This window comes from Sinohyriopsis cumingii, chromosome 15, assembly GCF_028554795.1.
Source record: "Sinohyriopsis cumingii isolate HCF-2022 chromosome 15, ASM2855479v2, whole genome shotgun sequence".
Taxonomy (NCBI): Eukaryota; Metazoa; Mollusca; class Bivalvia; order Unionida; family Unionidae; genus Sinohyriopsis; species Sinohyriopsis cumingii.
The window spans coordinates 5,553,718-5,569,787 of record NC_142975.1 but is presented as its reverse complement, the minus strand read 5'-3'; the positions used below and the strand labels follow the sequence as shown (position 1 = coordinate 5,569,787).

General features: G+C 34.6%; 1 protein-coding gene across 1 annotated transcript in view; it reads right to left on the bottom strand.

The window, feature by feature from the left end:
• LOC149781207 (uncharacterized) overlaps window positions 1-16,070 on the bottom strand; it is a 170,457-nt gene that overhangs the window by 114,927 nt on the left and 39,460 nt on the right. The window contains exons 9-11 of the mRNA XM_089935274.1: window positions 11,588-11,726; window positions 9,869-9,959; window positions 2,925-3,018 (exon numbers count right to left, since the gene is read on the bottom strand). Of these exons, the coding sequence (XP_089791400.1) occupies window positions 2,925-3,018; window positions 9,869-9,959; window positions 11,588-11,726 (324 nt within the window). The remainder of the gene's footprint in view (window positions 1-2,924; window positions 3,019-9,868; window positions 9,960-11,587; window positions 11,727-16,070) is intronic.

Sequence of the window (16,070 nt, the reverse complement as noted above, 5' to 3'; positions counted from 1 at the left end):
AATTCATGTCGGAGTCAAATGATGTTCTTACATCAATGGGGAGTGGTCATTCTGCAGCTACCACTAACCTGAGAAGATTCAGTTCTCACATGTCAAGCAAATAGAAACTTGAGAAATCAGACTGGGCATGCCAGTCATTGTCATTTTATAGTCAAGATCAGGTTCATGGAAGGTACTCGTAATTCATGAGCTGAAATCTTCCTTATAATAACTCATCCTGTGACAGTTCCAAGTATATTGATTTTAATAACTCCCTTTAGTCAAGCGACCAGTACTGGTGGGGTTGTTTTGCATTTCAACCTTCAGCAGTAGGAAGTCTTACCTAGTTGATGCAGATATTGTCCATGTGTCTCTGATATTCCTGAGGGTACATACACTCTCAATATATTGATGATGGAGAGAGAATGCATAATTACTGTTGGCAGACTAGACGAGTTTGCCAATGTCAAGCCCCAGAAGAAATTCCATTAAGAAAAATGTGAGTGGGTATGGTCTTGATATGTTGGAATTGGATCACACCTCGGATATTACCTTGCTGATACCAAAATCATCCCTTTCACGAGTCTGAACATGTATGGGTCATGGAACAGTGTCCCTTAACTGTAATAGGAGCTAACTTAATGAGATTGAAAAAAAGTTCGTCAGGAGGGAATGGATGCTGCGAGTGGTATGACCTCATTGATTTGACACCGGTCAATAAAAAACAATTTTTCCTTGTATGCCCTTAGAGTGGAAAATTTTCAGCATTCAATCAGGGGTCATGCTACTAAGCAATGTGGGCAACCAAGTCACCTAAAAAATGTCAACTTTGCCTTCTTCTGTTAGGAAAACGAAAAAGACTTCACCCTGCGATTTTTTAGATGTACATTGAGTGATCATAATTTTTTATATGCCCCAAAGCTGTTGTCAGGTAGTTTACTGTGTTGTGTTGTAGCTCAAGGAAAAATAGAGGGATGCATCAAGCCATGATATAGCTGGTGTTGATACGAATTATGCTGACAAACAAACTCATGCACAATTACAGGCATGTGTTTTGATAGCTGACTGACCATTAATCATTTCCTGAGTAAGTTATCAACTATTACTGCTCGATTTCCACAAGTTATCATTCGGTGATAAAACAAATACAATCCTGGGACAATGTTATGTTGTCACATTAAAAAAGTGCTATACAGTCAAAGTTCTTTTCTAACTTCACTCATTTTTGTGAAAATACAAAGAAACAAAACAGCAATTACTATATAAACAATTCCTGATGTTACTACAAGTACACAGACAAAACATCAAATCTGCACTCCTATCAATGGACTGTTGTAAAGAAGTTATAAACTAAGTGATTACATCAAGAAAACCCTCCCCCCGATGAACTGGCTGCATTGATTTGTTTGGAAAGAAGAGTTTCGTCCCTTCGTATATTAACTTTAATATTTCAGTGTGTTGTTTATAAATAGTTGCTGTAATGTTTTATTGGCAACAAAGAAACAAATGAACAGTATCATCTGACGACATGTATGCATTTGCTCTCATGTACATGGAACAGGGGTTGTTTAAAACAAACTTTAGAAATCTTTTCAACTGCTGTTTTATAGTGAACTTTCAGAAAATAAGAAAATTCTTGTTTAAGGGTAGCTGATTAAGTATTTACAATAAAAAACTCTGAAAATTTTCTACCTGAAAATAAAGCATTGTTTAAAACCAATCTTAAATGCAGATAGATAGATAGATAGATAGATAGATAGATAGATAGCATTGCACCAACATATTCCTGTTCAGCTTTCACTTCCCCCAGTTCTGTCCTAAAGGAGAAGTCAATTAAATTCTTAAATACAAGTCTAGCTTGATCCCTGTTCAATGCACTTGGGAGAAAAGCACCAACCTGACGTGTTAAGGGTTACACACCTACATGGACCAAAATATTGATTACTGACATAGTCTGACTTCTCTACATTGATATTTTTTCATCAAAAAATGATAACATGATAACTTGGGGGTGGGTGGGTAGGGATATTGGTCAATCAGCTATAATACATGCAAGTGTACAAAAATATGTTTGAGTGCAATGGATTGCACAAAATACATTTCACCACACTGTCACCACTAAGCTGAGGAAACATTTAAAAAGTCCAAACTACTGTCACTCAGTGTACATCTAAATAATCACAGGGCCAACAGGTCATTTTTACTTTTCTAATCAAGTTTACCTTTCTTCAGCAACTTAGTCCATGTGTTAATACACACACACACATGCACGCACACACATACACACACACACATATATATATAAATAAATAAAAGAAACTCAGTAATACATATTTTATTCACTTTAGAACTTCTGTATCGTCAACATGGATGCTCTAGTGGTAGGTAGATTATACACTTTTAAGGTATAATGTACCTACCTCAAATGTATCCACAACAATAATGTGAAAGTGATGCGTGCGCACACACACACATGCACACACACACAATGACTTCTAATTATAGTACACTCAGCACATATCATTGTGCCGTTAAGTGATCTCTTTAATATCTGATTTTGCAGCTATTCTGAGTCTAAATTCTCACACAATTGATGTCGTTGTTGTTGTTGTGGGGTTTAACGCCATTTTTCAGCACACGATAGGCTATACATGGCAGCCAGTATTAATGGTGGAGAAAGAACCCAGGAGAACCCCTGAAAGAACCACCGACCCACGAGAAGCTACTGGCAAGCTTTCTCACATACCCACATCGGTTGATTCCAAGACTCGAACCCATGCAGACAGGTGAGACAGCAGTGATCCGTAACAGAGAGTGCTTTAGACCACTCGGCCACTTGAGGCCCCACAAATTGATGTCAAAATGGAAGATATATTCATTCAAAATATCAGTTTTTCTCTACATTCAAAACACCACAACAGCAAGGAAAATAAGTCATCACTCACTGAAAGCCAAAGAAGCTGGATAAAAGAACTGCTCTGAGGGCATGGGTGACCTGTCAATGTATTTTCTCAGAGACTTCATTCCAACATACACTGTCTGAAAATATATAAAAAATTTAAAAAATCAAACAAGATTGCTTGCTTATACAGAATATAAACTACAAATGGGCAGACGACACATATCTATATGCGGATGATTAGGTAAAGGCTTCCAAGTAAAATGTCCATCAAACACTCAAAACTTTCCATATGAACTGGACAAACCAGTATGTCTATTGATGATCACGTAAAGGCTTCCAAGTAAAATGTCCATCAAACACTCAAAACTTTCCATCTGAACTGGACAAACCAGTATGTCTATTGATGATCAAGTAAAGACTTCCAGGTAAAATGTCCATCAAACACTCAAAACTTTCCATCTGAGGAGAGTATCAGGGTTGCATCAGATTTGGTAAGTGTAGGCACTCGTCCAAACTAAATCTGAAAAAGAGCCTTGCAGCATGGCATAACAAATCTTCAACATATTCAAACAGTGCAACAATTATAGCAAGTGTATTAAATACATGTGTTCCTTATATTACAGAATAATAAAAATACATATCATGTGTATCACATGTTCTGTATATTACAGTATACCACCAAACGTATCGATGTTCAGAATATTAATGTATAATACTCAATGCATATCATGTTTTCAGGATATTACAGTATTACACTATTACCACTCTATGGTCTTAAAATAAATAACAGCAAAGAGTGAAAAGCATCAAGCTTTGTAAAATTGAAAAATAATTTATTTCCCAAGAATACAAAGTGAAAATGAAGAAAAAGAACTTACAATATTACAAATTAAATCCCAAAATATTCCCAGAATTACAGACACAAGTCCTACTAATAAAAGTTCGGAATAAACTTTAGCAGAAATCCAAATTAAATCAAATGCTGAAAATGTTGATGTGTCTGTGGTTCCCTGTATCTTGGTCTTGTACCAAGTCTTTTGTTCAAACACGACATAATTCCAAGCTTGAATTCACTAAAAATCCCAATGACTTTCTGTCTAATAATCTTATTTTTTTATGAGCACTCTGTATTTCCAGAGCCAAATAATTTGAAGAAATATATTCCAGCAAAATTAACTACTAGTTACAAAAATAATTCAAACTGACTAAAGCATGAATTAATGATTTTTTCCAGTAACAAGATTATATAGTACACTACTTGCCTTCAGATCACATTTAGCATTTTCTAATGAACATTATTCATTAATGGAACAAATACTATCTGGAAGGTTCAAAATGTTTACAAGATAAAATGTTAGTTATAATTAGAAGGTGTTACTAAAATTATAATACAGAACCTGGACTATGCCAGTTACACCTGGGAAATCCCAACAACATATACCCAGACCCAAATAAACATGTTTACTTCAGTTAATAATGATCTTAATATTAGAACATACATACACAGAGAATATTTTAGCTATGTAATAGATATTTACATATTTTTTTTATTAAAAATCAGGTGAAGTAAAAAATAAACTTGATTTTGGACAAGGTTAAGTCCAAAATACAATGCTACATTAGCATATAATGAATTTTTTTCTTACAAAAAAATAACAATGTAAATTAAATATACACAGCAACACTCAACATATACCATGTGTTCTGTATATTACAGGATAACACTAAATACGTACCATGTGTTCTGTATATTACAAGATAACACTAAATACGTACCATGTGTTCTGTATATTACAGGATAACACTAAATATGTACCGTGTGTTCTGTACATTACGGTATAATGCTTAATACACTTAATGTGTTATCTATATTACAGTACAACATTAAATGCACATCATGTGTTCTGTATACACAAGCGTTATTTTCAAAAAAAGGAAAAATACCTGGTTTAACCGCAACAACCATTTTTTATATATTAAAGTAATGGTCATAGCAATATATTGATGGCATCGCCCACTATGACATGCCACCCCGTATCACTGTATAAAGAATCAATGAATCTTGGCTAGCAAAGATAGGGCTATGTATTCTATCGCAGTTAAGAGGCTAATGAAAGAAAACGTCCATGTACCTAAAAGTGAATGTTTAGTTGATTAAATCTGCTGATCTGATGTTAGAAAGGAAGTAAATTGGAATTATAAGGATTAAATGATCATGGTTGGGTATTTATCGATGTGTAAATTTTACCTAATCACTCATAAAGTTAACATAAAGTCCATGTGTTCTGTATATTACAGCATAACACTAAATATGTACCATTTGTTCTGTATATTACAGTATAACAAAAAATATGTACCATGTGTTCTGTATATTACAGCATAACACTAAATATGTACCACGTGTTCTGTATATTACAGCATAACACTAAATATGTACCATGTGTTCTGTATATTACAGTATAATACACTAGATATGTACCACGTGTTCTGTATATTGCAGTTTAACACTAAACATGTACCATATTTTCTGTATATTTGAACAGAACACTTAATGCATATGATGTGTTCTCTGTGTTACAGTACAACACTTAATACATATGTGTTCTATATATTACAGTATAACAAATCTGAAATCAAATAGTCATGTGTTTTCTCACAATAGCATTTAATCAAAACACCTACTATTAAAGAATCAACCTATGGGCTGCAGTTCATTACTCTTCTGTAAATTCTTAAAACAATGTCACTTTTCCCATTCATAGATTCAATCCAAGAATATCTAAGGAAAGGTAACAAAAATGAATTGTGGAATATATATATATATATATATATATATATATATATATATATATATATATATATATATCCACACTTAAATTCTTGTATTTCTGGATGCACCATTTCCTGACTAGCCTCCTACTATCTTCAGTGGAAACCTTCAGGGGAGAAATCATCAGGAGAGTGACGAATTTTCTTCTAACTGGCTTTCTCTTGTAGCTTGGTTTTGATCTTGATTGCTGAGTCCACTCTAACAATTAGTCATTTGGTATGGTATTACCATGGATATTGATGCTGATGTATAATTTGCCAGCAGTTACATACTTAAGACAACAGGAAGATAAGATCTGATATACCAGGAACTTCTAATTCATCTGCTCTTTGGAAATGCCACAGAGATCTTTGCTGCAGATATATAACAAACTATTAGCAAAGGTTATATGCATCTTCTGAAAATGTCTTTAACGTACTACTGTGTAACTTAAGTTAAAACCATTTTAGGTGATTTTAGTCCTGTCTCCATTGACTGACAATTTCAATCTTTAAGGATTGTCAAGTGTCTATTTCTTGTAAGGTAGAATTCAAACTATCAAGTGCAGGTGACATAGTTGCTATATCCAAGTCAGATTTCTGTAAAAGCATATTTAGCTGTGCTAAGTGAGGTATGATATCCATCACAATATTCATGCATGCCACAAATCTGTAGTCTATGAATTTATTCAACAAGTCTTGACACTCTTTTGTCTTATTAATCTTCTTGAAATAATTCATCAGTGCCTCCCAGCTGTGAAACATTGCATATAGTACATCATATACTGCCAGTCATCTAATTTCATGCACCTTTTTCGGTTGAGGATTGTCCATCTTTGCTAGCCAAGGTTCCAATAACCCTATCTACACCTAGGCGGATCAAATAGCTGTATCTGTGCTTTGTCCTAGTGACATCTATTGGATTTCATGTGTTGCTTCCCTTAGTATGTAATGCCAACTAACTAACAGCATGGTGCATTGTACATTGGCTGAAAACGGTGGTAGCAACTGACCTAAATAGGATACTTTGTAAGTTTAACATCAAAAGTATGACTATGTACCAGAAGGAAGCCATTACAGGTCTATTTGAGTGAAAGGATTTGTGCAAACATAGACCGGCACTGGAAAAGTGCTTATTTATCAGTCCATTCAAGTGTGCTTCCATTGTCTCGATCACATAAATCTGAACAACTTAATTTTGATTGGAAGCAGTGGCTTGCCGCCACATCCAATGAAATTAACAGACCCAAAGCTCAGAAATATCTGCTCGATGTATAGATAGGGTTTTCGGAACCTTGGTTAGCAAAGATGAGGACTGTCCAGAACTTTCTGGATTTCCTTCAATTCAGCTGTTTTTTTTCCCAGATTTATTTTTAAAAATAATACAGGTCTCTACATGTGCCTTCAAACAATTTTTAGGTCAGGGATGTATCCCTGAAAGGTACAAAAATTAGAACATACAAATGAATGCTGATCAATTAATGACTTTTATCCTTTAACTGTTTTGCTATACCACTTTTACATCCTATCACTGATGCCAGTCACTGCCAAAACCTGTAACGTTTTGTAGAGGAATTTCCTCCTCATCGAAGAACTGGACAGCTTCATAGAAAAGGTTTGTGTAGTATGTGATTGGCCTTCCAATAACACTTTACCTGTTATGACTCTATGGTCATAAACTATGTAACAGAAGAAACAAAAACTTGTGTAAAAGTTAAACAATTTAATTATCAAAGTTGTAAATGAAAATGTGAGAGGAGCTTAAAAGTATTATGAAGTGAATCCAAACTAATCCTCCTAAAGGTCTATCAAAGTCCTAAATTGATGAAAAGTTCCATATAAATTTAAAAGCCAGAAATGTACTGGACCACCAAGAACAATAACGCTGTCAAGATGGCATTGTCCAAAATTCCTTCAAATAATTTATAACAGTTTCAGAATAATGTACATTTCCACTGAACAGTCCAAACAAATCGTTTTTTCCACCTCTCAAATAATATCTGAGTACAACATAAAACACATCTGCAGACTTACAACAGGAATACAAGAAATGTGAATGACTCCAATATCGGAATTAAACTGATTGCTCAGTTCTCTCGTTATGTACACTGTCCAATTTGACCGTTTCAAAATGGACCCCATGTGACAGAATATACTACTCATTTTGCATCAAACCAGCCTATTCATGTTACATAGCCAAACCAATGGTAAGTTACAGAATTATTTAGAAATGTCGAAACCCCATCAGCCACTAAGAAATTAACCCATAAGCAAAACTGTAGTCTTGCTATTAAGATTATTGTTAATCATTATCAACATATGCATAAACACCTATTTATAGATCCTATGCAATATAACAATCGTAACAGATTCAATTCATAAAGGCAAACCAAAATATAGATAAAGATATTCTGTACAACTTACAACCATGAATAAAAATAATAAAAATTGCATAAAATCATGTACCAAGAATTACAAAAACTATGGATATACATAACATACCATACCAAGAAAATTAGCTCTAGAAACAAACATTGTTAGTTCGGTGATTCTGGTATTTAAAATGAGTATGCTCTCATCAATTCAGATGCTAAAGAATGGGCTACATCATACTTTCTCCATCAACTCAGATTCTATCACTGTTGCAAGTTTCTAGTGTGGGGTTAATTGGACTACAGTACAGTATCAGGATCTCCATACATGCTCAGGAAATTATTCAAACAAATATTATCATCATTACAAAAAGAAGAAAAATCCTGTTTCCGTGACAGCAGGCAGGACAGAATTTCATGACAAAAGAAACTCTTATCAATAATTCAGACTGATTAAAAAACAAGACCCCAGTCAACCAATGAACATTTCACAAAGTTATCAAGATGTACAACCCAATGCAATTTCAATGGCTGATCACAATGACTGGTACTAATTTTCAGCAAAAAAGAAACTGCTCAATACCTACCCTTAAAAAGTATCTAGTAAATATGTAATGGTTGCTTGAAAGTTACATTTCCTCTGTAGAAGTCCTGACGAATATGTTGCCCTTCCTCTCATGTTGCCAACATCAATATTCATTAAGTCCATAAAATCCTTTTAGAGGAGCAGTATCCTCCTTTACCAGGCAATAGTTAACTGACATAGGATGGGCAACTGACATAGGATGGGCAACTAATATAGGATGGGCAATTGACATAGGATGGGTAATTGACATAGGACGGGCAATTGACATAGGATGGGCAAATGACATAGGATGGGAAAATGGGCAACTGACATAGGATGGGCAAATGACATAGGATGGGAAACTGGTACAGGATGGGCAACTGACATAGGATGGGCATTGACATAAGATGGGCAACTGATTCCGATTTCTTGCTGATAGCTATCATACATGTAGTTTCAAGATTTTCACTATGTTTCAAATCCTGGATTACCTCGTTTATGAGATGGTAATTCAACATGTCTGTCCTGGGTAGATGTCTTAAAATTGGTATTTCCAAGTGTAAAGGAATTTTCTTTGACAGCTGCTCATTTTTAAATTTGTGATTAGCCTGAGGATCTGTTTGTTCACTGTCACCATGACTACTGACAGAAACATCTGCACTCCAACTCTTATCTAAGTATTGCTGCTAAAATAATATTAAAGTGCTAGAGTTTTAAATAGTTGTGCCATTTAAAAAAAACCATAATGCCAAGCCAGCATCAGCATCAAACATGTGCTCTCCTGACCTTACTCAGCAACCACTCACAAGTCAGCCAAGACACAAAGGGAACATGTGACAACATCCAGTAAGTGACAAGGATTTTTACAATAAAAGATAAAATATCCATAACTCTTATATTTTTGTTTCACTCTGCCAATACAGAACTGAAAAGTTAGCAAAATCTTTGATGAGGGCAAGGTGTCATGATCACACATCCCAGATTCAACACTGGAGTGTAAATATGTTGGAATAAATTTACAACCACCAATTTGGTATAACGGCTGTAATGGTGTCATTCCATCTGTGAGAATGAGACTGGAAAGTGCATCACAAACTCATCCTGACTAGTAGAACAGTTCTATGCTCAGTCTGTTCTACTTCTGGTTTCAAATAAGCATTGCAGCCCCAGATTCTGCAGACACATATGTGATGGCAGGTCAGGGTGCAATTTATACACAAGGACATAGTGTTTAAGTCTTACCAGGAGCTTGTCCTTTGCTGCCCTCTCCAATGTGCTGTCAAGGCTGAAGTATGCAAGGTAGGGGCATGTGTCAATTGGTCCTCCTGGATGCCTGTCAACAATGGGTATTATGTAAAATAATGACGTAAGAAACTGATTAACTTGAATAAAGATCTAAATATGAATTTGTCAATGCAAAGAAACGTGAAAAATTAATAGCAACAATAGCAGAAATGTCAAATTGAACTAATTTAAAAAATAAGTAACATATTATGACATATTATTATAACATATAAGTGACATATTATGTAATTTAAGAAAAGGTAAAAATACTGTTCAAATATCCTTCTTTAAATAATTTCTTATATCCACTAAAAAAGAAAGCATCTCCAACATATTAAATCGATATGTAACATCACAAACCAGTTACATTCCATATTTAATCGATATGTAACATCACAAACCAGTTACATTCCATATGATACTTTTACGATTATACCCTACTGACATGGAAAACGGTCAGTCAGTGGTGACTTCCATAAAAACAAGGACAGCTTTAAGTGGTAATGTCCGTACCAACAAAATAGAAAATACACGTAAATCATTTTCTTCCTTGAAAAAAATACAAATTAAGTGACTGATCAATTGAAACTGTTTAGGCCAAAGCTCTTAAGAATTTAAACTATATACAGGTAAAACCCGTTATAATGCAATGCTTGGGGTCCAAAGAATAACACCTAACATAAGATGGATCGCGTTGACAAATATTTTTAAAAACTTCCAGATAGAAAATATGCATTGAAATTTCAATGTCATCAGTTTTAACCAACCTCTTGATAATATAACCTGCAAGGGATATGAAAAATTGGCTTTTCTGAGAGTATGTATTTAGGATATTAAAAAGATAGGTCACCTTTAATTAAAAACTGGGAGCCATCCTGCCATCATGCTATAAGTGGAATCACGTTATAACAAATAGTATCTGTACATCTACATCTCCATTTGCTTCTCTTGCAAATAAACTGTATTATTAAAAAAGATCATCAGCAACAGCAAGGGGAATACATTTTGTTAGAGGATCTGTGTGAAATTCTGAATTATTTCTATTGTAAATACTTATATGAACAATTTTTCTGTTTCTTATTTAAAATTTCATTCTTTTTATCTTCTAGTCGTGTAACCCAAAAATTGAAAATGGGTTTTAATTTTGAAGTTATGTCTGAGTCATTCTTACCTTAAATTTTTGCAGTTTGTTTTGTTTTTATTTTCTTCTCTCTATTTTCTTATTATGCAATAAAAAATATCTACAGTGTCCCAAAGAGGTTACACTCTAAAATGTTCCAAAATGTTCTCAGCTTGTGTGTATCATGTATAAAAATAACATGGACCCCAATTTGTGTGCACATTAAACAATAGCAAATTTGCTTTCTGCAACTTGTTGCACACTGTACATGAGCCAAAAGTATAAAAATGGCCATGTCCTTTCATCAAAGTATGCAGTATTTAAGTAAACGCTCACAATAACGATGACCTATGACCTTTTGACACATAAAATCTAAATGTTTCTTGAGTACCTGAAAGCAACAAATCAGTTAAGTCTGGTTCATCAAACTTACTCAAAAGTTACTATGCAAAATACATTTTTATCAAATCACAACTGTAATGGTAGAGAACATGGGAATGGGCAGATGGTAGGACAGACATCATAATATGATATCCTCCACTCATTAGTTTACAAACCTGACAGAGGACGGCATCTGTGCATGGTACCAGCGGTTCATGTCAAAGATGGCCATATGATGCGTCAGCTTGGCATTGGCTCCACCTTCGAAGGCCTCCCACACAAACAGGCACAGGCTCAGATCTGGACCGTGAGCCCCTGCTCACATAAAAAAACAGACACATAAATATAAAACCAGAGAGGTTGTAAAACAGACACACAAATATAAAACCAGAGAGGTCGTGACAATTTATTTTCATTCCTACAACTATCCCAGCTGCATTCTGGGTTAAAAAACAATTGCCACATTCTCTTAAAACATTATACAAAATAAAAATATGATCACTCTACCCTAATTGTTGTAGATGGCATTCAAGTTACAAGGATGAGTTTGGGTTTAATACCATTTCTTAGTGCAAGGCTATTAATAATAATAATAATAATAATAATAATAATAATAATATTAATAATAATGAGGAATTTGTATAGCGCCTAATCTTTAGAAGCTCTAAGCGCTTTACATTAGACAACACCTATAAGATAAAAAACATATAATGATATGATTACAAAAACAATCACCATTAAATTAGAAAACATTATAAAAAAACATGCTGAGAATATTTAAGGTAGGAAACATTATTAGGTCTTTAAGTTTGTTCTTCCAGTCGAAATGAATGAGTTTTGAGAGCCCTCTTTAATGTGATCACTGTCTTTGTGTATAAGTTCAGTGGGCAATTTATTCCACATTGCTGGGCCCTGGTATGCAAAAGAATGCTGTCCATATGACTTTGTTTTCATACTTGGAATAATGAGTATACAATTGTCAGAAGAGGAGCATAAGTATCTTGCTGGTGTGTACACATGGGTGAGGTCAGATAGGTATGTTGGACTAGTCCGACAGTGAAACGTAGCACAGAGAACAAATTTTGTGTTTGATTCTGGATCGAATCGATAGCCAGTGTAGGGTACAGAGCAGCAGGGAGGTGTGCTCTGATCGTGGTTCTCTAAGTATGATCCGAGCAGCTGTGTTTTGAATGTTTTGAAGTTTCTGGAGCAGATATTGAGATGAACCAGACAGAATTGAGTTACAATAGTCTAGTCTTGAAAGTACTAATGAACACACAAGTGTTTTAGTGGCATCAACTGAAAGATATTTGCATGGCAGTCAGGATAACTGAAAAAAAAACTGTTAAAAACTACTGACCCACGGGAAGTACCAGTAAGCTTTCTCACATACCCATGGGTTAAAGTTGGGAAAAACCACAATACTGAAAAGATGGCTGTGGGTCAAAAGGAGTCATCTTGGCTCCCTTGTAGCCCCAAGGCAAAGCCCTGGTGGGGTGTTAAGGGAAGGGATTCTGATTCTTTAACATGATGTGTACATTAAGCAGTCAAAATTTTAGGAAATTTCTACCAGCTGATCCTACTGATTGGTTAGACATAATTTTGGTCTTCCATAAAATAAAAAACATGCTATGGGGGGTTTGGGGGTCCTCCCCCAATGGGGTCTCGAGGGGCAGCGCCACCGAATAGAGGTCCAAAGGTGGCACTCTACAGTTTCTTATTTTGCATAGGGTTAGAATTTTAAGGAAAAAGAATTTCCCATGATTTCTTCACTGGTTATACAGGCTATATAATAAAGACTTTGTATATCTTAGGTGCTGTTAAAAGAACTTTTAATTCCCTTTATTTTGATATATGATTGATGGGTGTACTATGGGTTCTAGAGTATACAGCTTGGGCTCACTTAAGATGTGCTCGTTTAAAAAAACTGCTAGCTCCACATCGTCATTTTCACTTCCTGGACTTCAGAGGTAAATTGTAGAAAAAAGAGCCGATAACTTTTTTACTTTTCAGATATTTTGTACTTGGTTCATTGCACTTTCAGTAAATGCTATTGTCTACTTCAGCAAAATTCATTTTCCCTATTTTAATAATTGCTAAAGTTAGTGTACTTTTGATTAATTCTGGTTAATTTGTCAAGCACAGGGGAGCATCCATTTTGTTCTACCGTGTGCTTAGATCATGTACAATTTCCACAAGTACAGTATCCAAAGAAATGTCAGCCACATTACATAAAAGTAACATAGAGGTATACCAACATTATCTCCATTATGCATCTTACAAATGCAAACAACTTCACCTTACCTACGTCACTCTCTCAAAAGTTCAAACTAATTGGTGAGCGCTACCAAAAACACATTTTACACTCATAAAAAAACTGCTCCTGCTGCAACTTATGATTATAAAATAAACCAAAATAATCAACTGAAAAACTAATAAACTTACCAAAAATGTTCAACTTGACTTCAATAATTTCACAATATTTATAGTCACATTTGTTTGTTCTCCAATACTATTGATGCTGAAGTTATTTCATGTGCATGTCAGTGTTATCATCGCAATTAAGTCACAATAATTTATCAATTTTTGTAGCAAATATATTATACTTCTCTCTTTTCATAACAAATCTGTAAAATAAACACCCAAGTACATCAACTGTATACAAATAATCCCATACATTCACTTGTCATTCTCTCCAGTGGACACAACCTGTTGATATTCCAGTCGAGCTCTTTTTGTGGCTTTGGCAAATATTTCTTTAGCCTTCCTTTTTGTCACCAATGACTTTTTTTGCTTAATGTACAATCATTTCTTTTCCTTCTCAGTGACAACCTTTCTCCTTTCAAGCTGGTGCTTGTATTGGCAACATGCAGTGTGCATATTCTGACAGAGGGCTACATCTGTTCTCTCATGCAAGAAATCTTTCTTCTTATAGCAATTAATAGCACTTTTTCCAGATGCTTTTGTGCTTCAATTTTGCCATATGCAGCTTCTTTTGTAGGTGCTGTTCCAAACTCTTCCAACAGCGATTACCGTAAATCAGATCTTTCTTGTAGAGGTCACAAAATGCCAGTCCTCTAGCATTCAGTTTTCTTATAAACTAACCAGCTAAATTTCCGTCAACTTTTCGCTCCAGTCATTCCCATTTCCATATGTTTTTTTAAACCTTTATCTAAATTTTTCATGCCATTGTCTCTCTCAACAACTTGGGACACCATGTTTTTCAAGCTTGTTTCTTCTATCGATTGCCATCAGTTTCCATTACACATTGATGAATTTAAACATTTGACCGATCAGAATACTCTTTATGAGTCGTGTACTAACTAATTTATAGAATGAACAATTTACAAGGGTCATTGTGGAATGGGACAGTTTTTAAAACACCAGATCGGAGACAATATAAAGAACAGACTAAATCAAGAAAAACCTGATTCAAGTCAGGAGAAAAGCGGAATTCCACTTTAAAACGTAGAAAAATCTCGTCTGTGGTTCCCAGGGTACCCAATCAAAGGGAAATTGTATCAAATGTGAACTGAACTGCTTTGTTTTAGTTGATACATGCCATCTGCCAAGAGAGGTATAAGAGTAATAATTATTATAAGTAGCAAAATAATGTAATCTGAGCATAAAAAGAGCAATCTATATACAGTGGTACCCCTCTTATACGGCCACCCCTTATGCACCAGGTAAGTGGCCTTATAAGACAGGTGGCTTTTCCAGAGTAGGACTAAATTTTATGAGATGTATATGTAATGTACGTAGTAAGAAAGCTACATAGTTCAAAGCATTTAATATCTTTATTTAGTATCTTCATTTAAAAGGAACATTAATTATTAAACGGTTCTTCTTGTTTTAACAATAGACTTATTTCAGCTGAACATACATTAATAGTTCTTATTCTTGGTGTAAGCATGATATGCGAGTGGGTATTGTTGTCATGCATGATGCAGAACCATTCAAAAATGTTGTTAAATCTTGGTACATACATAATTCTCTTTACATCTGCTACATTTTCCCAATGCTGCTCAATAACCTCATCAGTTATAACAGTTTATTAGTCTTTTCAACATATAATTTTTTATTCAAGTCTTTTCCAAAAAAATTGTTCGGCAAGTCCCCTTCCCCACCTCACCCAATGTTGTCAAGTAGAAAAAACAACTTTCTTCTAAATAATATGTCTCCATTTATGTGATGACATGTCAGTTTTTGGTAATGATTTATTCGGATGTTGCTAACTGTATGAGATTTAATTATGCAGATGAAACTTTTGTTTGTTAAGTGGATGAAATGCCTTCTTCGTAAAGGAAGCGAAAAATGTCACATGATTTTTCAGTCTTTGTCTCGTACCCTGATTTGTTCAAGGTTAATTTCTCTGTGTATGTGTTATCGCACAAAATCTATTTTTAGCCTATGCTGACCCTGACAATTATGCCCAGTTATATGCCTAATCATCAAAGAGGAGAACGACAGGTGTGTGAAGCCCAAAACTTTTTAATAATTTTAAAAGTAACCACAATAGCTTATTCTAAAAGGCTGACACTAAACAATTTCATTTTCATTCACTTAAATCTATTAAAACAATGCTTTTATATGCTGTCTTTTATGTTTCAAAGTTATTCTCTGTTCTCACCATGAAAGTTGGCTAGCATATACACAATG